We start from the raw sequence: 23,303 nt of genomic DNA on the forward strand, positions 1-23,303 counted from the left end.
TAGTTTTCAACAATTTATATGACCGCCAGGTTGAAATCGGCATTACTTAAAGTCATCGCTTACGAGTCCATTACGTTAAAGACAATATTCACCGTCACGGATGCAAGGTCACCGTCTGCTAATTAAATGCTGGCCAAGTGAACTGCAAATAATCATAAGAGCAGTTGCCAATGGAGAAGTCTTGTGAAAAGTATTTACGGTGGAATTCTAAAGTGCTAGAGAAGTCCAAGTCTAGAAGAGCTAAGTAAGTACTAGAAACGGAGGCACAACAAGCGATAATAAATGTCTTGTGATACTTAATAATGTTTTAAAAGGCTTAAGAACACGTCTAAGGAGAAGAAAGACCCTGAACTCAGTAGTAATGGGCTAGAAAGACCACAGCCAGCAAGAAAGATGCGAAACAATTAAGTATTAGAGTGGATAGACGAGAAGAATGGAGGCCATGGCAAGAACGATAAAATTGGAAAGTCGACATGTAGCTCATATTAATTGAATGCTAATTGCAGTTTAGCAGGAAAATAATCTTGACATTAATTGGGATGGAAAAAGCTGTTTTTGAGTGTGTTAATCTGATAGTATTATCGGCTTTGTCATAAGTGGATTAAAGGATTGTAATTTTATCATATCCATTTGCTTTGGTGATAAGAGGTCCTTGTGAAACATACACCCATTTGAGCCCAACACAATCTGCTTACAGCGATTCTCACGCGTCAAGACAACAAAAAAGACATACATTCCTAGTGAAGCTAGATTTATATTACGAAATTTTCCGTGAAGAACTTCCACAATGTGAACATTTTTCCTAATTATTGACAGGTTGTAAGAGAAATTCTAGAGCTTTAGATTAGACTCCATCCGTTCGAGCAAGGTACGTTCTTTCTCTCTAGCATGAAATCATATGTGCGTGTGTAGTTGCCTATTTTGGTGATAATCATTTGTAGTTTGTTCAAGGTAATTGGGATAAACATATTGTCCCTGTGTTTCCTCTGCCACTCTGCAATGTAGTATAATATCACGTACGTCACCGCAACTTTTGATCTTTTCTACTTTCCATAGTTTACTCTGGATCGCTACGATCGCCGAGTTTATCGTGCTCCAATCCTCCTGGTATGCTAACATTTTTCGGACAAAATTTGCCGGTGATTCCATTTCACCAAGGGTTTCCTTTAGGATTTTTCTTGATCATCATCAACGGCGCAACAACCGGTATCCGGTCTAGGCCTGCCTAATAAGGAACTCCAGACATCCCTGGTTTTACGCCGAGGTTCACCAATTCGATATCCCTAAAAGCTGTCTGGCGTCCTGACCTACGCCATCGATCCATCTCAGGCAGGGTCTGCCTTGTCTTCTTTTTCTATCCTAGATATTGCCCTTATAGACTTCCCGGGCTGGATTATCCTCATCCATACGAATTAAGTGGCCCGCCCACCGTAACCTATTGAGCCGGATTTTTTCCACAACCTGACGGTCATGGAATGGCTCATAGATTTCGTCGGTATGTAGGCTACGGAATCGTCCATCCTCATGTAGGCTTCCAAAAATTCGTCGGAGGATTCTCTTCTCGAACGCGGCCAAAAGCTCGCAGTTTTCTTTGTTAAGAACCCAAGTCTCCGACGAATACATGAGGACTGGCAAGATCATTGTCTTGTACAGTAAAAGCTTTGACCTTATCATGAGACGTTTCAAGCGAAACAGTTTTTGTAAAATGAAATAAGCTCTGTTGGCTGCCAACAACCGTGTGTCATAGCTGTTATCGGTTGTAATTTTCGACCCTAGATAGGAGAAATTTTCAACGGTCTCAAAAGTATAGTCTCCTATCTTCATTGTTTTCATTGTTTTGACCAGTGCGATTCGATGTTGCTCGTTTTTTTTTTGTTTTAAGGCTAACGTTGCCAGCATGTACTTGGTCTTACCTTCATTAATGTGCAGCCCAAGAGCTCGCGCTCAATGCTGCCTGCTCGACCTGGATGAAGGTAGACTGTACATCGGGTTGTTCTTCCCATAATGTCAGTATCGTCAGCATAGGCCAGTAGTTGGGTAAACTTGAAGAAGATGGTGCTTCTCGCATTTACATCGGCATCGCGAATCACTTTCCCTGGGGGTAGGTTAAAGAGGACGCATGATAGGGCATCCCCTTGTCGTAGACCGTTGTTGATGTCGAATGGTCTTGAGGGTGATCCAGGCTGCTTTTATCTGGTCTCACACATTGGTCAGGGTTAGCCTAGTCAGTCTTATCAATTCCGTCGGGATACCGAATTTTCTCATGGCCGTGTACAGTTTTATCCTGGCTATGCTATCATAGGCGGCTTTCGTCGATGAAAAGATGGTGCAACTAATGTCCATATTCCAATAGTTTTTCCATCGCTTGCCGCACAGAGGAAATCTAATCTGTCGCTGATTTGTCTGGGTGAAGGCTCTTTGTTATGGGTCAATGATGTTCTGGGCGTATGGGGTTATCCCGCCTAGCAAGATAGCGGAGAATATCTTATAGATGGTACTCAAAAACGTGATGACTCTATAACTGCTGCACTGTGTGATATCTCCCTTTTTATGTATGAGACAGATAATGCCTCTTTGCCAGTCGTCAGGCATTGATTCGCTGTCCCACACGTTCAGTACAAGTTGATGAACCATTTGATGTAATTGACCGCCTCCATATTTAACCAACTCCGCTGTAATTTCATCGGCTCCAGGTGACTTATGATTTTTGAGCCGATTAATTACACGGGCTGTTTTTTCTACACTTGATGGTGGCGGCAAATGCTGCGTCGTCTTGAGTTGGCGGGACCTCCAACTCGCCGATGTTCTGGTTGTTCAGTAGCTCATCAAAGTACTCAACCCGTCGCCTCAATATGCCCATTCTGTCGGAAATTAGATTCTCCTTTGTGTCTCGGCAGGATGAACATCAAGGTATGTGCAGCTTCATCCAGCTGACTTGTTGGTAAAACTTCCGCATTCTGTGGCTGGTGGGGTTATTCCCTGTACTTTTCGAGTTCACAGGCCCTCCAGGCTTCCTTTTTCCATCTGTGAAGTCGCTTCTCCGCTCGACGGAGTTTGTGATAAGTCTCCGCACGTGCCCGCGTCCTTTGAGAATGCAACATTACTCGGTATGCAGCATTCTTCCATTCCATTGCTATACGTTCATTGTCAAACCATCCGTTCCGACTCTTTTTGCGACTGGGGCCAAGTATGTTTGGTGCCGTATTTATGAGTACGTTCTGCAGGTGATTGTGAAAATCATTTGTTGATGCTTCATCTCCAGGGTCTTTGTTGACTGCGGTTATTGCGGCATCTATTTCTATCTTATAGGTGGTGCGAAGGGCTGTGTTGTGGATGGCTTCACTGTTAACTCTCCCCTGATTGTCAGAGGGAATTCTGGGTGGTGTTGTTATTCGAGCCCGGGGCACCATCCCAACGAGATAATGATCTGAGTCTATATTGGCCCCGCTATATGTTCTGACATTCATCAAGGCTGAGAGGTGGCGGCGTTCGATCAACGCGTGGTCAATTTGGTTGAAGGTGGTCCCGTCCAGAGAGACCCACGTATGTTTGTGAACCGCTTTCCGCGCAAACCAGGTACTTCCAACAATCATTTCGTGTGACATTGCTAATTGAATGGTAATTCATGTCGCTTTCCCCTTCCGAAATCAGCAGATTTCATTCTTAAAACTGAACTCAGACATTTATTGGCTATAGGCCGGTCTCAAAATTCCATCCCAAACCTACATCAGTCGTTTTTTCATTCCTTCAGCGGTCAACGACGATCTTTCCTCGAATACATCTACTATGCTGAAGACATTTGTTTGTTCTCTTATCAAGGTATAGACCTTGGCCAAATGGCCCTGGATTTGGAAATAGAGGCAAGTAGGCTTGGACTGAAGATACTCGTAAATACCAACAAAACCTGCGTTCTTAATCTGACGGGTCATCTCACTCTCCCTACCTGCAATAATGGGCAGAGGATCGAAGGCGTTAATGAATTTATTATCTAAGAAGGGTGGTTTCTTCCCTAGCTTGCACTGAACTGGATGTTGTTCGACGCATTAACAGTGCTAGAGCCGCTTTCGGTGCCTTATCTAAAATCTGGAAAGGCAGTTATCTCAGCACCAAAATTAAGTTGAGATGTTCTGTGTTAGTGTTTTTTCTATGTTGCTATATGCGAGCAGGACAAAGAAAGTGAACTCCACTGTTACCCAAAATCGTCAACACCGGTCTGCGTCATATCATCCAAGTGCGTTGGTCTGACACTATGTCAAACGAAAAACTTGGCTTGGTGCTCAGGCCTGCCATTCGTACGTACTGTGATCGGAAGGCGGAAATAGCGGTGGATAGGGCACACATTAAGGAGGGGCGACAATTGCATTGTTGGCTACGTCATGCAATTTAATCCAATTTCTTTCTTCTTTTTACTGCAACTTTCATGTTTGCAAAATCAAATTATAATTGTGGTTGATACCAGGTCACAGCTGCTGTTTATGGCATATACATATAGATTTCGCATTTACCAATTTAGATGTTACTTTAAATCACCTGAAATACTTACAATAAAAGTTGACAAGGGCTTAATATTAAAATATTTTCTACTGATTAGTACTAGGTCTCAATCGCATAGCACTTGTTGCTGCTGAAAGTACCTACACCAATTGATTCACTTATTCACTCGGCGAACGAATCGGTGAATCCTGGAAATATAACAAATTCTGTTAGAGACTTGTCAGATGGTTTTAACATTGGGATTCCAGTGTTTTTGCTACTTTTGGCAGACGCCCCATATAACACGTTTGCGAATTTGAGAAATAGAAAATTTATTGAGATCCCGGAGAATAGTTCCGAAAGTGCTTTATTGGATTTTTCATTTAAAACTTAGCGTGACTTTTCTGCGTCGCTGCGACCGTATTGGGTAAAATGTCGACCTAAGTATTGCTAGTGTAAAAGATGGTAGTTTTATTTTATAGCATATTTCTAATTAGTAACTAATAAAATCAAAATCTACCATTTAAAATTTAATTAAGACAAATTTATAACAAATACAAATAAATCATAAAAATCATGATTTATTTGATTTTTTCAAAAAAATCAAAAAAGGAATCTGTCAAAAATAAAAAAAAACATGATTTTTATCAACTCTGATGGAAAGTGACCACCTCTTTTATTCTGCATCTGGGTATTCCAGCCTGGGACAATAACAAATGAAAACTTCACCAGCAGTGAATACATTACATAAAGGCGATAGCTCGACAGTCACCCACTATTCACTATTCTAGGATAGCCGACGAGTGTGTCGTTCGATAGCTACTTGGCGCAGATCAGTGGAGGAATGGTGTTAAAAAAATAAAATGGTGGAAGCTCCTCGGAAAATCGCGGTGTCAGTTGAAGCACCTTGCCAAGAATCGACAGCGGTGGCGCGGAGGTGTGGTTAATTTACCATCATATAATAATCGTAAACCCATATCAAAATGACGTCTTCTGATTATGCAACGTCCTTCCCCGCATTGAAGCACCACCTTCTGTCGTTACATAGACCATTCATGAATTGTTGGTATATTTTGCGGTTTCGTACAGATTAAAGTTTTTTCAAAGTTTGTTACTTTCAGTCAGTTGAGACAACTTCTGAATCCTATCAACAAACTTGTAGCGTTTTTAAGCTACCGAAATAACAGCCGTGGACAGTTGCCCACTCATAGGTCAATATTCCTCGGTTGAAATGAATTCCTATTACCTCCAATTATCTAGCAACTTATTTTTCCGTTGGGAAGATAATTTTAAAACCTAAGCGGCCTTTATGCCCTATAAAAAAGACAATAGTGCTATCTTAAAATTTAAAGGTCTAATAACTTTTTCAGAGCTTTTTTGAATATGAAATTTGTAATAATTTCGGCAGTAAAACCGAATAACAAAAGCCTAATGTGATATTACGACTTCTCATATTCAAATTCCTTTCAAGTCGTCTCATTTGCATTTCCCATTTTCTTTCTTTACAGATAACGATAAGCACATCATGTATCAATGACCTAGCAACGACCCACAACAACCTCTTACAACTAACGGCAGCTACTTAACGATATACTTACCATAGAAGGTCTCCTATTTCTTCGAATTGTTACATTCACATTTGTACCTAGTTGCCACAGGTGTCATCAGGGACGGAAAATAAAATGATATGTTCAGGCAATGGCTTGACGAGCCTGCAACACTACAAAAGCGACGTTATTAGATACTTGTAATATCTGAAGCTAAGGAACACAGAAAGAATCAGCCAGCAAGCACCGTCAAACGTGGAGGAATTGAACTGAAGAAAAACACACAAAACCCATACAAACGTTGGATATACTTCAGAGACTTCCGCAGTCAATTGCGACATTAGCCTTAACGTTAGAGCAAATATTGTAAAGCTGTAAAAAGTCAAGGGAAAGTAACCATAATAACAACAATAGATCCACAATAGCCACAAGCAAATAACAGAGAGTCTCGCTCTCGTTGGTGGTTCAAGAAAAGAAAAATAAGAACGTCTTGGGAAAGAAACAAAACAGAGAAAAATGCCGACTGGAAGTGGACCTATTTCACCTACGCCACAGAATAATTTAAATGGAACCGATCGTAAGACTTCCGCCGATAATAATGCAAGCAGCAGTAGCGGACACAGTAATGGCAGTTCGAAATTGGTAAGTTGTCGTTTATTCTTATTTATTGGTCTTTTACGCAGATTCGTTTGTATGCAGACAATGTTACGTGGAAAAAGTGAAATGCTCCGACGGTGAATTTTCATTTCTAAGCAAAACCAGAATCGATTCAGTAAAGACTTGACGAAATATGAATGTTCTTCTTGTAGGAATCTTCTGGGAAATCGAAATCTGGAAAACCTCCCTTCAAAGTTCATTGTTCCGTCTTAGGTTTTAGCTCTGTGATACTTTGACTCAGTGAATGATTCTGATAAGAACTACGTCTTTGTGCTCTGGATTGAAATGGTAAAGTAAAGTTCGCTTTACATCTTCAACACCTGATTCCATGCCAAGATACATTTGTGATGTTTTGAGCCCCTTCTTTATGGAAATTGCCAATTGCATCCTTCTAGGCCATATACAAAATAAATCCCTACCACGCTCTCTTAATATCTAAATTCTTCTCCCACCCTTGACCCAACGGCTAAGTTATGTGTCATGAGGGTGTAATAATGTCGACCGAAATGTGTGATGCTATCATTTCCTCTATTCCGGTAGGCAATGAAAATTGATCGACCCAAATGGTCGTAAAGACGTTTCATGAGCCTGTAAATAGCCACTCATAAAATCCAACCGATTTGACCCACCTTGTTAGTAGTACTGTGATTGACTACTCGTTGTGTCGACGATATTTCACTTCTGGTTATTGGCCCCCTGCTCTACGGATTGCCTGTGCGAATTTATATCCCTCGCAGAGTATCTGTTGGAGTGTCGTAATATCGGAATCAAGGTTCGATGATTTTCATCAATGGAAATGGGGGAGTTTCCGTATGACAGTTTCTTTGATGATAATTGTAAAACATATGGTTTGGATGGGTAATATTGAGCTAGCCAAATGGGAAAACACGCGTAATGCGGTGGAGAGAAAACTTACGGATTGTTTCTAGGTATTAGTTGGCTTTCAGAGCTTAATTTTCCAAGAAAAATGGTAGCAAATAACGTTTTAAAATGTAAATTGGACTTTGATTAATTTCATGAAAAGATATGTAACGAAATTGCATTATTGATTTCCTCAAAAAATCGTATTAGTTGATTTTCGTCTATCTACCAGTCAGAAGAATATCGAAAAATAACGGTGAGATAGTTACCATTCCTGTCGCTCAAGGTAATCAATCAAAAAAATACTTTTCATCAAACATGACTATTGAGAATAGAGCACGGTAGCCTTTTGATCTCAAAATCCTTTGGAACCATGAGAGGAGTGCCTGCAAAAAGTAAATAATGTAAGTCCATAAATGAGGCTAGTGCGCCCATCACGCCTACGTTGTCGGTTCAACAGCCATGTGCCTCTTTTCTCTACCGATTTTCCCGAGAAGGTTTTATTCCTCCTCCATTTTCTACGGAAGTGTTCCTAGCGCGACCTACTTGTCGTAGCTCTGGGATGATGAATAGCTTAGCATAGAAAGTAAAGGAGTGGTTGAACTTTAAAAAAATCTATCTACACGCACTTTCGCCCTCTAATTAGAACATCTTTTGCTGCTAGGCCTCTTCGACGATTGAGCTTTTCGCTCAAGATTCTCTCCGGACAGAGTACACCGATGACATGGCGGAGAAACAAGGTGAACTATGGTGATGTTCATTGATGCTCTCCACGTTTTGTGGACAAGGCACCCTGCAGAGGGTTGTCAACAAAGGAGAAATAGTATCGGTGATAGAATGAAACTTTGGTAGATTCCGCTCTAGATCTCTCATTCTTCTCAAATTTTATCTCAGGGCTGCATGTGGTATTTAATATAATAAATAATTATTAATTTCTCCGGCCCTGCTGCGTAGAGCATTCTAGATACATTCCCTGTTCATGCTTTCGAAAGGCTTCTCGAAATCGCGAAGAACTACTGAAAAGGAGATTTAAACTCCGCGAAAAGTTCCAGGAAAGTGGATGTCAGGGGATCCAGAGCGGACCCTAATCTGCTATCTGTCGGTCAAGCTTTCTAGATGTTCGGCGACTTAGCTATGATCTTTGTGACGGTAGGAAGCACACAAATACCTCCCCAATTGTCGCACCTAAGGTGGGTTCCTTTCTTCGGAATCTCAACAACTAAATCCTTCCTCCGCTCACTGGAAAAAATGTGATTCTTAGGATTTACGAATGAGTGGAAGAAGCGGCTCTGGATAGCCAGCAGGAGCTGCGATGAACAGTTCCGCAGGGGACCGTCAAATTTTGCGGCTTTGCATTGCTTATGCGCGTTATTGGCCGAGGTGATTTCACATTTGTTTGTAGGGCTGAATCGTGTTGAGCCTCGCGGATCAAGGCTCTTTTCCTTGCGAGACGATGCGAACGCAATACCCAAGCGAATATTATCAACCGTGAAGTGCTGCTCTTCATCGAGGCCGATGTTAACACCTTTCTTGTTACAAACATCCCCAACACAACTACTAAATCTTCTACTGATCATGATGCTCGAACAATGTGCTGGCAATGGTGACGTGGTGGAAGCTGCAGAAAGCTGCGAACTCCTTACCATTATTGTTTGGAATATGACGGATCTTAAGCCCACATCCAGTTGATACTGGATCGGACCAAATGGAAAGCAACTTACTCCCACGTTTTATGGTCCGCGGGCCCCTCGTTTTGGGCATAGTAGCCAAGCATTCAAAAAAGGGACTAATAGTTTCGCCCCAAACGGGGGGTTCATGGACCAAAAAAAAAACGTGAGAGTAAGTTGCTCTCCATTTGATCCGGTCCAGCATCAAGTGGATATGGACTTAGGATCCCTCCTATTCCAAACAATAGGCGATTTAAACTTGGATATAATTCGCAACCTTGTCGTTTTACGATTATATAAAGGAGCGTTTCCACCTGTTGCCACTTTCGGTCATGCTATTTCAAGCGCAGAGGTGAGACAGCATCTGATGAGATGCCTTTGCCCTGGATGAAACCGTTGGTCCCTTACCTTTGTTACTACGCTCTGCGGTTAGCAAGGCACTGCTTCTCCATCTCATGTCGAAGCAGGTTATCAAAGATCTTGTAGATCACTCATCACGATTACAATGTCACCTTTACGAAGTCTTTCCTGAACTGCGTTGGGTTGTTCATAGAAAGCCTTCTTCTTCTCTATATCGGACGTCTTCATCGTTGCATAACACTGCACTGTTGCTGTTCATCCTGGAAATTTCGCAGTTACTATTCTGTCCGACACTAGTTTGTATGATATGAAAGTGTACCTAGCGGATGCGGTAAGCATCAATCCGATATCGGATTCATGCTTATTTCCTTCAGACTTTCTGCAGGACAGTATCACAGTGGCGCAACAGGGAATGGAGTGATACCCAGAGGCCCACCATCTTACTTCGCTGAACTCCAGGTTGTTCAGATTTTATCGCTGAAATTGTCCCTGGAGTTGAGGCAAGCAAGGATTCTGAAGAACGTGGACATCGTCGACAAGGAGCGATCGCAAAGGAAAAAGAGCCATCCGAAGAATCAGTCTGATTTCGTGTTGTGGTAGCTGTTTCCGAAGCGTAAGTAATTTTTAGAGTTGCAAGTCGACTTTTATGACAAGCATCGAATACTATGGAGGCAAAACATCGAATTCAAAGTTCAGATTCGTAAAAAGAGTTCAACATAAAGAAAAAGTAAAATATTTCGGACTTACAGTGATGCAGGTTATGAAAATTGGAGGAATTGCAACTCATATACTAGGTTGGTTGTACTATTCCCTGAATCATCTGTTTAGACTGCTTGCGCCTTGCACCTTCAAAGCACAGAGACACTTCCGTTGCTTTTTTTATGCATTGTCGCTCAATCCGTCTCGAAATATCCTATCTGATTCTGTGGGTCCAATAGCTTTTAGGACTCATTCCGCCTCTCCTGCCACTTAGTGACAGTTTCCTTCAATACGAACTGTCACTGGTCGGCAGATGATTCTCCAGCGTTATATGTCAAGAAGACTGTATACAAGAGATTCATCTCCTAGCGCAGCCTTCGGAATTTTATGGGAAGGAAAATCATTGCTCATCTTCGGTAATTGCGGGAGAAAAATTCCGCACATAGCGTCTCGTGTTAGTGCCGTGTATGTGATGCAGTGCGTGGCTGCGAGATTGTGGCATTGCTCAGCTATTTATGGCTTGTCAGATGGGATGGGGAAATTCATACAAGGAAGCCATCTAAGCGTCATCGACACACTGAGACACCAATATATTAACAACATGGCCGTGGCCGTGGTGTTGAATTTGCTCCTCCTGTATACAATCTTCTTGGCCCGATCATAACGACGGTGCTTTTCTTTTGCCAGAATATCGTATACAGTAAAGATCATCTCTGCGCTCACGCGCTGTTGGCAAAGTGGAACATGTTTAAAGTGCACTTAAATGGCAGTTCCAATTTTTCTTCTGCTTACTTTTTCAGGGCATTTACCCATACTGAAGCTGCATATAGTGGGATCGTGCTCAACCTTTCAAATAAAGAGGCAACAGCCCTTCGGTAACATATATTTGGCAGCATTCTCGCGATCAATGCTTGGTTTTTATATGCCTTGGTTACTGCACATTCTACATGTAATTTGCAATTCAGTCTCTGGTCTTCCTGGCAGGAATATCCTATACAAAATTATCCAAAACAAGAGAAGAACGGGGTTAGGACGGAGTCTTATGAGACTCCATTTGTTCTTCGAAATTATTTTATCGATTAAGAAGTCAGGTGTGGTACGCACCGAGTGCTTTGGCCTGCCTTATTTGTTTAGGACCTCAAGTTTTTTGTCCCCCTCGCGGAAAGCGAGGCATTTTTCTCTCTCTCATCCTGTGTTATCATTGCGCAGCATTTATTCTTTTCGAGTGTGATTTTAGCTATGTTCGAGCATAGCGTAACTACACCGGTGGGAGACATTCTCTGCCGAAATTCGAACCGATTTTCAAAGAGGCAACCCCTTGGTGCTGCATAGCATATGTAGATCGATACCATTCTGGACGATTTTCAATATTTCTTCTATGGTTCGTTTTTCGAATGACCATATCGCCGCTCCTTTGATCTTCTTCGAAATCCATATCCTACTGTATAGATTTTTATACTGTTTCCGAACAATGGCGACTTTGATTTTTTTTCGAGTATACCCTGAGAGGGGATGATTGCCAATGACACAGTTTTAACTGTCAGAAAAACTTTCTATAAATTTCTAGTTTGAACTGGGTAAACTGACAATTTCGGTTCTCGACTAGTACACGGACGATTTCCCGCAGCAGAGTCTCCTTTGAAACACTGAGACTCGCCTTCTTGTCTAGTTCGTCCGCTGCCTCATTGCCTTCCAACCTAACATGACCTGAAACCCAAAGTTTGTGTAACTCCCTGGCTTGTGCGCTGAGTTCAGTTCTTTCTGCCCAGATTAGCGCCCCATAGGTAATCATTGGTTTTATTATTGCAGTGTCCAAAGTAGTATCTTCGGGCTTTTTTTCTGGCTATGGATCTACAAGTCATCAGAGCCCTCGTGGCTTTCCGACTAGTGTCCGTCTGTTTCTCGTTTCACCTCCATTTCATGTGACCTTATGGCTCTCAGGTGATCAAGCTTACGTTTCCTAGCGAATGCTACTATGTTGGTTTTGGCTTGATTGATTCACAGTCCCTTCCTGCGCTGGAATCGTATTGCGCATTATGTTCGGGCTCTTCTTACTACGAAGAAGATTGAACTCGACCGGCAGAGAGATCGGACGGTAAAGGGTTCCCTGAACTAACAACTCCCTCAACTCCCTTCCTGCCCTCTCCTCCCCTCCCGTTGGTGAAAGGAATTCCCTGACTTGAAGGCTCCCAAAGCCGGGAGAGCGGGAGGGCTAGCCCGAAGTAATGTGTCAAACGGTTCCAGGCTAGTTCTCTGATGACAGGGAGGTGTTTAGTTGGTAGTCCGCCAGCGTGCTCTTGCGGGAGTCCAACACTCTGTGCGTAAACGCATTCACCTACCCTACTCCCACAAAAAAAAAAAAAAGAAGTAGTATCTTCGGGCTTTTTTTCTGGCTATGGATCTACAAGTCGTCAGAGCCCTCGTGGCTTTCCGACTAGTGTCCGTCTGTTTCTCGTTTCACCTCCATTTCATGTAACCTTATGGCTCTCAGGTGATCAAGCTTACGTTTCCTAGTGAATGGTACTATGATGGTTTTGGCTTGATTGATTCACCGTCCCTTCCTGCACCAGGTACTAGTAACCCTTAGTCCAGTTTGGATTCTCTCACATACGATATCCTCATATTTGCCCCTAAAGATTAAAAGAATGTCGTCCGCGTAACCCTGTACCTGTATTCTAGTACTTGTTAACACGTCCACAAGTTTGTCCACTGCCATACTCCACATAAGCGGCGATAGTACCCCGCCTTGTGGACAACCTTGAGTAGTATTCACGAGAATAGACAGGTACAAAACCTGTCGGTACTTCTATTTGTCTATTCGCTAGCATTTTGCCCATCCAGAAAGCCAGGGTGTTTTCCACTCCCTTGCGGCTCAGGGCATCTTGTATCTCTGTGTGCGATGTGTTGTTGAATGCTCCTTCCATATCCAAAACGCACACAGTGATATTTCTTTTGATTCTATGGTATCCCATAGTGCATCCGTCAACTGGTACGGAGCAGTTTCAGTTGACCGGTAAGCGTGTTGACAGTGATCTAGGAGATTATCGTTTAGAACGTTAGTTCTAATATAGTCGTCTGTGATCTTCTCCACCGTTTTGCGTACGAAGGATGTTAGGCAAATTAGTCTGAAAGATTTGGGGTGAAAAGGACCCTTTTTTTGTCAAGTCGGTAGTTGATATGGCAACTCCGACTTTTGATTGCCTTCAGGGATCGGTCATCTACCTCGATCGTGAGCAATTTACCCTTGTCCTCCACCTTGCTTCTGAAGACTCCATAATCGCGTATCTTCCGTCTTTATTATTACGGCTTTTTGGAAAAAAAATGTCACCATGTGTGCTCCTGGTGTATCGTCCCCAGTACATGTTGACATTTCTGCTCCTTCCCAGTCTGGTAATTTAGCAACTATGGTCCCAAACTACTGTGCAATGTCTTCCGTCGCGCAGTCCACCAATATATGACCTGGTCGAAAGCGTATCCCGGTGAACACAAGTTTTGCAGTCCATCCCTTACACATTTACCTGACGACAAAGGTCTTCGATGGTTTCCTGCTCCTCACGAGTGAGTATTTGCTCGGGAAACATTTGTAGCAGTATGACCAGTCGAATGCTCTTGACCGCACTAGCATAGCTAATGGCGGGTTTCCTGATTCATGTTTTCATCCCTGACCTGCCCGGGTTTTCTCTTCTCTTGGGTTCCGGTTTGGATTTTTTGGGAGCGTTTCCTTCATCCGGGCGAATCTCTACTGCTCCCCGTTTTCTTGGCTTTTGCTAGTCCCTGCTTTTGGAACAGTAGTGTTTATTGGTTGCTGTCCTCACAGTATACCAATGTTGACTTAGGATTCACTGCTTGACGTCCCAACTTCTCTCTTCTTGGGTGTAATCACCTGGCTGTCTGTATTTCGGAGAAGTGCCTCCGCCTGGTTAACCAGTTTGTGTGCGGTACGGGGTCCCGCTTTATTGGCTGTAGTTTTTTTATTTTCTTACGGGTACTCATTTGGTTCCCACGAGTACGGGGGTTAGCAGGTCCACCATGCCATAGCCCCCTGTAGCACGGTAAGGTCTAACTTATTCACTGAGGCGACCATGTATCAGTGAGGCTCCGTTGAAATACAGTCAGTTACCCCCTACTGCAAACTATCCAATGGGCACGGTTTGCATGACACCCGGGATTGGGGGAGGTGTTTTTCGACTCCTCAATCTAGATCTGTAGTGTTTTGTTAATAGTAGGGTCACCTCGAACAGGGTGTGGCTATCACCACTCACTAACGATCTTGGTAGACGAGAGGCTTGGCCCCTTAAAAGCCACATATCACCCTAGAGGAAAGACAGTTTACCCTGAAAGAGGGACAGGTTGGCCTCAGGGGCCTGTATTCCGCGTCAGTCTATCCTGCAGTGCACTGCTTGATCCAGTGATGATAGTATACTGATTCGCCTAAGAGTTTCAATTAAGCCGCATCCAGAATGTATCTCTACGCATATCATGATGAAATTCCCAAAGAGGTAAGGTGCAAGGTTGTGACTCCGCACTATTTCGGGAAAATTGGAACCTTGTCATAAGTCGAAGTTAGTGTACACCAGAATGCAGAATTTTCATTAAATTCAGTGGTATTTATAACTACTGTCTAATTGGGTGAGGAATTCGAATAGGACGCTACAGACCATAAGCGAATTATATGCGAAAGTTCATATACAAAGTGCAGGTCTTTTGATGGATAATTGGACTATTGTTGTCATCCAGTATTGTCGAGTTGATTAGGCCCAAAATATTGCCTAGTATTCATTTCGCATATATATTCCTTGTAAGACTACAATGATAGGTTTGCGTTAAGAAAAGATGCAAAAGGCAACCACAATATGAGCAAATGAGCCTTTATAAAGTGGACATAGTTGACCGGGCACGCGTTCACCTCTTCATATCTTTTTTGCCAATACCGGCACGAAGCTTCAATTGAGGCAATTTGCGAGGCTCATATTGGGAGAATATCAAACCTGAAGTTTCGAAAAGTGTTGCAAAAGAGTTCCCCATAGATAGCCCGCATACGCGCCGTTTTCACTTTCATGTGTACCTACATATGTTGGACGTGAACGACCTGAGTGATCGTGCGATACAAAGTTTAATGTGTTTTATGTGCGAGCAAGTAACATACGATCCTCTGGCATTATGATTTCACATAAGGTAACGAACTATCACCGAGTAGTACTAGCACTATCACTCTACTCAGGTTGGCCTTCATCAGAAGCCAATACTGGCTGTGCGAGGAGTTTCACCTGACCGAAATGTTGAACAGGTGCCGCGAGAGAGTGATACCGCGCATTCCTTTTGGAGTTTTTCCAGTATGAATTCTGCTGGAATGGTACTTACTGTTTTGCTCGGTGCATTGGTACATGATGACAATCCTCTCGAACTTGCTATCTGCAGCTTGTGCAACATTTTCGCTTTTCATTCGCAATGGCATTTTCCAGTTGAAAATTTACGTCACAATGTGAAGTATGGCAAGAAAATTCGAGTCATAGCGCACGTTCACAAAAGGGGATTGATCTCGACTATGAGGAATTATATCTCGTGTGGCTTTTCAAATAGTTTTCCAAATAGTTCGAATCATCGTGAAAATGAAAATTGCTCAGTGGGATAGTTGAAAGATGCCGGGGTTTTTTTTTCAACGAGCATGTTCCGATATCTATATATCTTTGTCGTAAGTGCATTGAATTTTGCACATTTTGCTTAGTAACTTTCAAGCAATTTATGATCAGATTACCAAGCGCAAAATGGTTCCAATGCTCTGCATTCAATCGGTTGAATGCTTCTGTAACTTGAGCTTCAAGACCTTCGGCACTGATAGTTTCGACACTCTTTCGTTATGAATGGTATGGTTTGTAGTAATGAAAAATATACCATAACCTTCAAATATATGAGTAGGCGACGGCGATCTAAACATCCTCTTGCAGCGTTTTCTCTTCCCATCACTTTCCCGGATTTTCCCCCTTGAGTTGTCTCTTTTTCCTCTTGAATTTCAAACATCAAGAAATCAACAGAAACAAATGTCTTCAACCTTATCGAAAGATTTCTTACAGCATCCGACATCATGACAGTGAAGACGATTATTACGATCGTAAAGATAAAGACGGTCGCACAGCAAGTGTAGCATCTCCATAGAAGGTGTCTCGAACCCTTGAAATAGTACTGTAATCTCAATTGCTGATAGTGATAATTGTCAATGCAACACTTGTAACTCATCATGTATCAGTCAATGGCCTGCCTTTTCTCGGATAAGATTTAAAACAGAAACGTCTCATTTGGAGTGCGAGCGTCATGGGAAAGTAATTTACATGAATGCTGCTCGTTGAGTCTTCCACTGAGATACAATTTTTTTCCCTATCAGATGGGATGTAACTGCAATTACATGTGTCGAACAATTGGTGGTTACGGAACCATGACGCTAGTGATAGTCGTGTCTTTTAGATACATATGAATGAACCTATTGATCTGCAATGCGGTAGGGAAAGCAGAATTGCAAAGCAGAGGTGATTGGAAGCGAAGTTTTTCTGAATGCATGATTTCACATGGAAATCATCGAAGATTCTGGATCAGTGTCAATCGACTGCACTCACTGCTCGTTAAAGGTGCATATTGTTATTGCGAAAGGTGGCCTTCATCAATGGGATTGGCTGCTCTTTAGCGCTTTCCATTGAGAGGGAAAAGTACTTTGAGCCAAAACGTAATTTTGTAAAGCACTTGTAGTAATAGTTTTAACTATATCACATCTATCAGGTGGTTTGTTTATTTTGAAAATGAATGGTTACCTAGCCCACCTCATATCAGGAATACGGTGTCTCTCGTGCCTTATTTTCACACATGACCTGAGTTCTTCCATCGGATTAGCCATTCGTTTCTTACAATTCACTGCAGTACCTCATTCACGGGTAATTACCGAGGATAGGATCGGCTGGGCTATAAACAGCTTCCCCGCATACAAACCTCCAGGCCCAGATGGCATAATGCCAGTCATGCTACAGAAGCAGCAGGAAAGGGTTGTGCCGTGGCTCATTGAGATTTACAGCAGCTGCATCTCTTTAGGATACGTACCGGAGTCTTGGAGGCGCGCACGAGTCGTTTTTATACCGAAAGCGGGCATGCGCGGTCCTGAGTCCGCGAAGGACTTCCAACCAATCAGCCTCACCTCTTTCGTGCTGAAGACCCTAGAGCGCGTCCTGGGTATTTACTTAAGGATAATTATGAAGAGAACGCCTTTCTCTAAGTCCTAGCATGCCTACCTCAAAGGAAAATCCACAGAAACTGTCCTCAATGAGGTAATTGGCACGGTTGAGTGGTCGCTGCAGTACAAGCACCCAAGCTGCCTTCTTGAATATATAGGGAGCTTTTAACAACGTCAGTACCAACGCCATCAAGGAAGCCTTGACCGGTATTGGGTTGGGGGGTATCTCACGCATTGGATTATATCCATGCTAAGTACCAGGATAATCCAGTCGGATCTGGGAGGCAACCACTTGACCAGAGCTGTGAACAGAGACAAGGCCCAGGGTGGCGGCATCTCCCCGTGCTCTGGTTAATAGTAATGTACAAAATTTTACGTATATTGGACAGCAGCGGGGTGAAGGTGGTGCTGTATGCCGATGACTTGGTGATATTACTATCAGGGATGTTTCCGTCCATTATGAGTGACATCATGGAAGAAGCGTTGCGAAAGGTGTTCCTGTGGGCCGCATGATGCATAAACCCAACCGAAACGCAACTGATACTATTCACCACCAAGACAAGGGTACCTGAATTCCATCTAGCACGGCTGAATGAACAAAGATTGGTTCTTTCCTGTAATGTAAAGTATCTGGGTGTAATCCTGGATCCAAAGCTAAATTGGAGATTGATCATAGAGCTGAGGGTTAAGAAGGACTGTATACCCTTCTATGCCTGCAAGAGAACCTTTGCAAAGAAATGGGGTCTCCGGCCGAGGATGGTTCTCTGGATGTACACCGCTGTAGTGCGTCCGATCCTGACGTACGGCTCTATTGTATGGTGGCAGGCTTTGAAAAAGATATACAATAGAACGAAGCTTGATAGGATTCGAAGAACCGCGTGTGCAGGTGCTACGGGGGCTCTGCAGTCCTGCCCACCAGCAGATGCTCTCAATATACTCCTGCATCTCCTCCCCCTAGACCTCCACATCAAATATGTTGCAGCGTGCAGTGCCGTCAGACTACATGAGTCCGGATGCTGGGCAGCGAAGTCCTACGGCCACAGCAACATCCTAGATGAAATATCTCGGGAAATCTGGGCATCCTCCACGGACTATGCCACACGCAAGCTGAACTTCACGAGAAACTTTGCTGTGGATCTTCCAACCAGGGCAAAGTGGAAGAACAGATGCGTGTTGCAAGATTATTGCACAGTATTCTTTACGGACGGATCAAAGATGGCCTGTGAAGTCGGTTCGGGGGTTTTCTCGAATACACAGAGTGTATCCAAGTCGTATGGTCTCCCAAGTCTCGCCAGTGTATTCCAGGCAGAAGTACTGGCGATGTTGGAAGTTTGTCGATGGCTGGAACGAGATTCGAGCCCCAAGCGTAACATAGACATTCTGACAGCCAAGTGGCCATCAAGGCCTTGTACTCAGCGACGACATCTTGCAGGCTGGTGGGGCAGTGCAGAGACGCGCTGAAGCGTCTGGGCGGCACGCTCAAGGTCACTGTTCTCTGGGTTCCCGGGCATAGGAACATAGAGGGGAATGAGCGGGCTGACGGATTGGCCAGGCAAGGCTCTGTTCTTGGCAGTCCTTCGGCGAATACAGTCGGTGTTCCGCTGGCGCCTGTCGGGGACCGAGTCTACTCGCACTACGTAGCAGCCGCGGGCCTAAGATGGCGAAGGCTTACGACCTGTGCCAAGTCACGGAGAATTTGGCCTGCTTATAACATAGCCCGATCAAGAGAGCTCCTGTGTCAGACGTGTTCAAATGCATTCAAGATTACGGCGGTCTGCACGAGGCACTGGCCAATAGGGGACCATGCCGCCAGGCTCGGCATACCCTACAATTCGCATTGCCGTAGCTGCGGAGAAAAAAGAAAAACCCTCATGCACTTTCTCTGCGATTACCCAGCTCTGGCTCGAGTCAGGCTGCGGATTCTTTGGGGCCTCAGAGAGATTTCTAGCTGCAGGGTCGGAGAGCTGCTTTCTTTCGTGAATGCCTACGGTCTGGCTCTGAAGATCCGAGCCGGCTGGACTCGGCCTTCCTACTTCCATAGCAACAGTCACGGTCTTAGGAGTTTGTGGCATCAAAACGGCATACCAAAGCGCTAATTGGGCTCCTCGGAACGGCCACTAATACCTATCTACCCTACCTGATTCACCATTTGTTGCTGTTACGACTTTCTTACCTTTCCTCTTTAGTTTTTGCCCTGTTTGATAACGGTGTCGACTCGTCAGGATCGTTTTCGCCATTTTTCTCGGCCGTAAGATGGGTCTAGATAAAGTCAAAATTTCGTCAGGATGGGTTTTCAGGAATTTGGTGTGACCAGTGTGAATTCGAAATCTTCCTCCTCATATCCCTCAAAAATGATGTCTTCTAAAACCATTAAAGATATTAGTTTACTTCAACCTAATAGACACGATTGGAGCAGTTGGCTGAACGTTTGGTTAGTCGAGAAGAATCGGCAATAATAGTCAAGAAGAATCGGCAATAATAGTCGAGAAGAATCGGCTTATTTTTGTAATACTCTTGTTTTCATTATTCCCTAAACTCTTTTTTGTATCCAAAGTCCCCCGGTTGTTCAGTGGACGCAATGCCAGTAAAAGAATAATTGGAGATCGAGACCTTATGAGAAGGGCGGTAATCCCGTAAGACTCCGGATTATCTAGCGAGGAAGCTTCAAAAACGCGAGGAACTTATCGGAAGCTAGTTTTCAAATCACCAAAAACTGGTGCTCACTCTGCCTGCTGATGACCCATACTTCAACATCTATGAGGAAATCTATGATTACCGCCAAATCCGATTCCCATTTTTACTGGCCAAAGTAGGGAGTAGAGCCAGTTCATCTGCTTGATGGATTCTTGCAAACCGCTGGACCTCAATTAGGTACCTGAAGGTGCGATTAACAGAAAATTCTAACGCCTCTACAAGCCGACATGCCTCGTGTATGCTGAACCAAGTAACAGGGAGACTTGGAAGGAGTTAATGGCAGGCAATAGGTGATTATATGTCGCCAACGGAGCTGCAACGATCTCACTAGCTTGCAATGGGCAGCGCTTCGAGCTTACATTGGGGGTTCCATTACACAGACGGACCACAGCTATAGCATCTAGTCAGACGGAAGACATTTGAGATTTATGTTTTCATCTGGTGCTTCGTCCTGTATAGATCGAGGTTCTTTCTGCAATCTGGCTTGATGACAATATACTGATTTGACAATATTTGATTGTGTTGCCCTCCCTTTCGTTTCTTGTGCTTTGTATGTAAATCCCCTATGCTAGCCCTTCCCACCTGTACGAAGAATTGTTTTGACTACTTTTCGGGTCTCCTCACTATCAAATTTCTTCTTCCTTCAAATTGAGCCGCTTGAGCACAAACGAAGTGTTGGATGTTTTTCTCTCCTCTATCATTATTATAACGGTCACTGCTCCCAGGAAATGTCAGGTCTTATCGCTTGTAGACCCTCTCCCAAACGCAACCCCCACTCCTATCTCCATACTCTAAGAGTCGGCGCTAGTCACACCGTGAAATGCTACGAATCCTTTTTATCTTGAACTAAACGAATGTGTAAGAGACTACCATCTTCTCCCTTCTAGTCTGACTACAAGCAAGGACTGCATCGCCACTTCCTTCACGCTTAACCCCTTCCCTATTCCAACCTCTAACTTCCTTCCTCCTCGCCAAGGCTGTGCTATAGCTTTATAGCATCAAAGGACATCCTCTGAGCTTTGGCATCATCATAAAAAAAAGTTTAGTTTAATGTCCTGTCGCTGAGCCCTCTTGCCAAAAATATGATTAGACCGATCTCGACGGATAGTGCTCCTCATAACGCTTGATATCAGAGATATCTTCAATTCCGTAAGATGGACGAGATATGCTAGGAACACTAGAAAACTCATTTCACGTGCCAAGTTATCTCTTGCGGATATTGAGGGATTATCTGAAAGACCGCTTCCTGCTGTACGAGACGCTAGAGGGTCAAAGGAGTATGGAAATCACGTCGGGAGAAGCACAGGGATCTATCCTAGGGCCGGACCTTTGGATCGATTCCTATGATAGTCTCCTGAGACTTGATATGCCCGAAGAGTCGCGCCTGGTGGGTTATGCAGACGATGTTGCGGCACTTGTTGCCGGACGCACTGTTGAATAGGCGCAAAGCAGACTTGGCATATTGATGTGATGGGTAAGCGGATGAATGACTCCTCAGGCTTTTAGCCTTGCACTGGAAAAAACCGAAGTAGTAATCTCTCTCTATATCTACTAGGAGACGTCTCCTTATGGAAGCATCGTAGTCGGTTCTGTTCTATGGCGAGGAGGTATGGGCGGATACAAGGAGATGCATCGTAAACGCCTTGCTCAAACGCAGAGGGGGGAGCCTTACGAGTGGCGTCTACTTATCGCACCGTCTCAGAATCGACTGTGATGGTGATCGTGGGAGTGATCCTCTATCTACCGGCGAAAGGGCGAGAACTTAAGGGGGTCATCCTGTGTGTCGGATTCGCGAAATCGAACCGTCCGGATGACGTTCGAATGAGTTCGCTAAAAGGACAAGAATTGAAGCCAAGGCTGTACTTGTGTTTCTTGAAGACACCTAAGGTTTATGGACTAGGTATAGCAGATTAATGGTCAGTTATGATTTTATGGCTAAAAATCGCATTCTACTTTTTAAATGCGTTTTTCTCGAAACTGCATATTGAAAATCGGCTGCCACCGGAGCCTAAAATCTATCCAACGAAATTCCTTGAAATTTTCACGACTTATTCAGAACTTATTTCTACGGTCCGCAAATTAGGATAATTGTGATTTATTCATTATTTTTTTTTTATTCATTGAAGAGGCCGTTAAAAAACACCAAAATTCACAAAAAAAGGTTTAACACGGCACCAAAAATTTAGTTTTTAATTTTTTTTAATAATCCTAGTTTGCGTATTGGGCTGTACGTCAAAATGTCGTTTACTTTTTTTCTTTAAGCTGATCGCAGGGCCGTCTATCGTGGCAGTAAAAAAACACCTTTTTGTGGAGATGGGTGTGTAAATTTCTCTGTATTTCATGGAAAAATTACCATGCACGCTCAAAATATTATTAAATCTATGGTGACAAATTCGGATTTGTATCTTTATCCAGTTCTTCATTTTAATAAAATCCAAAAAAAGCGGCGTTTACACGGGATGACCCCCTTAAGAGAGGTGGTTGCCCGTGAAGAACGTCAACGCATCCTTACCGAGTGGCAACTTTCTTGATGAGCCAAGGGACAGATGGACTGCGCGGCTCATCGACAAATTAGACCCGTTGTTGAACCGAACCCACGGTGAAATTGATTACTTCCTTACTCAACTTCTAAGCCGTTATGGAGGTTTTCAATCTTATCTGCACAGGATTGGAAAGGCGCGATCTCCTGATTGTGTGTTCTACAATGGAGTGGCGGACGACGCTGAATACACCTTTTTCTTTTGCGAGAGGTGGGACGGCTTTCTTCAGCATTTTTATGCAGACTTTATGCGGGTCTCTCCAGACAACATTGTAAGAGAGATGCTGAAGAGCGCTGGCAGCTGGGATCATATTGCGCATTATCTTCGGGCTGTTCTTATTGCAAAGAAGATTGAACTCGACCGGATGAGAGATCGGATGGTAAGGGGTTCCCTGAACTGACAACTCCTTTGCTCCCCTCCCTTCCCGTTAGTGAAAGGAATCCCCTGACTTGAAGGCTCCCAAAGCCAGGAGAGTCGGGCTAGCCCGAAGTAATGTGTCAAACGGTTCCAGGCTAGTTTTTTGATGACAGGGACGGGTTTAGTTGGTAGTCCGACAGTGTGCTGTTGCGGGAGTTCAACACTCTGTGCGTAA

General features: G+C 43.7%; 1 protein-coding gene across 1 annotated transcript in view; it reads left to right on the forward strand.

Moving 5' to 3' along the window:
* The window catches only part of LOC119659140 (uncharacterized protein CG43427), a 501,449-nt gene that overhangs the window by 325,588 nt on the left and 152,558 nt on the right, over positions 1-23,303 (forward strand). Inside the window, exon 5 of the mRNA XM_038067074.1 lies at positions 5,982-6,662. Within this exon, the coding sequence (XP_037923002.1) occupies positions 6,537-6,662 (126 nt within the window). The 5' untranslated portion in view covers positions 5,982-6,536. The remainder of the gene's footprint in view (positions 1-5,981; positions 6,663-23,303) is intronic.

Source organism: Hermetia illucens, chromosome 6 (genome assembly GCF_905115235.1).
Source record: "Hermetia illucens chromosome 6, iHerIll2.2.curated.20191125, whole genome shotgun sequence".
Lineage (NCBI taxonomy): Eukaryota > Metazoa > Arthropoda > Insecta > Diptera > Stratiomyidae > Hermetia > Hermetia illucens.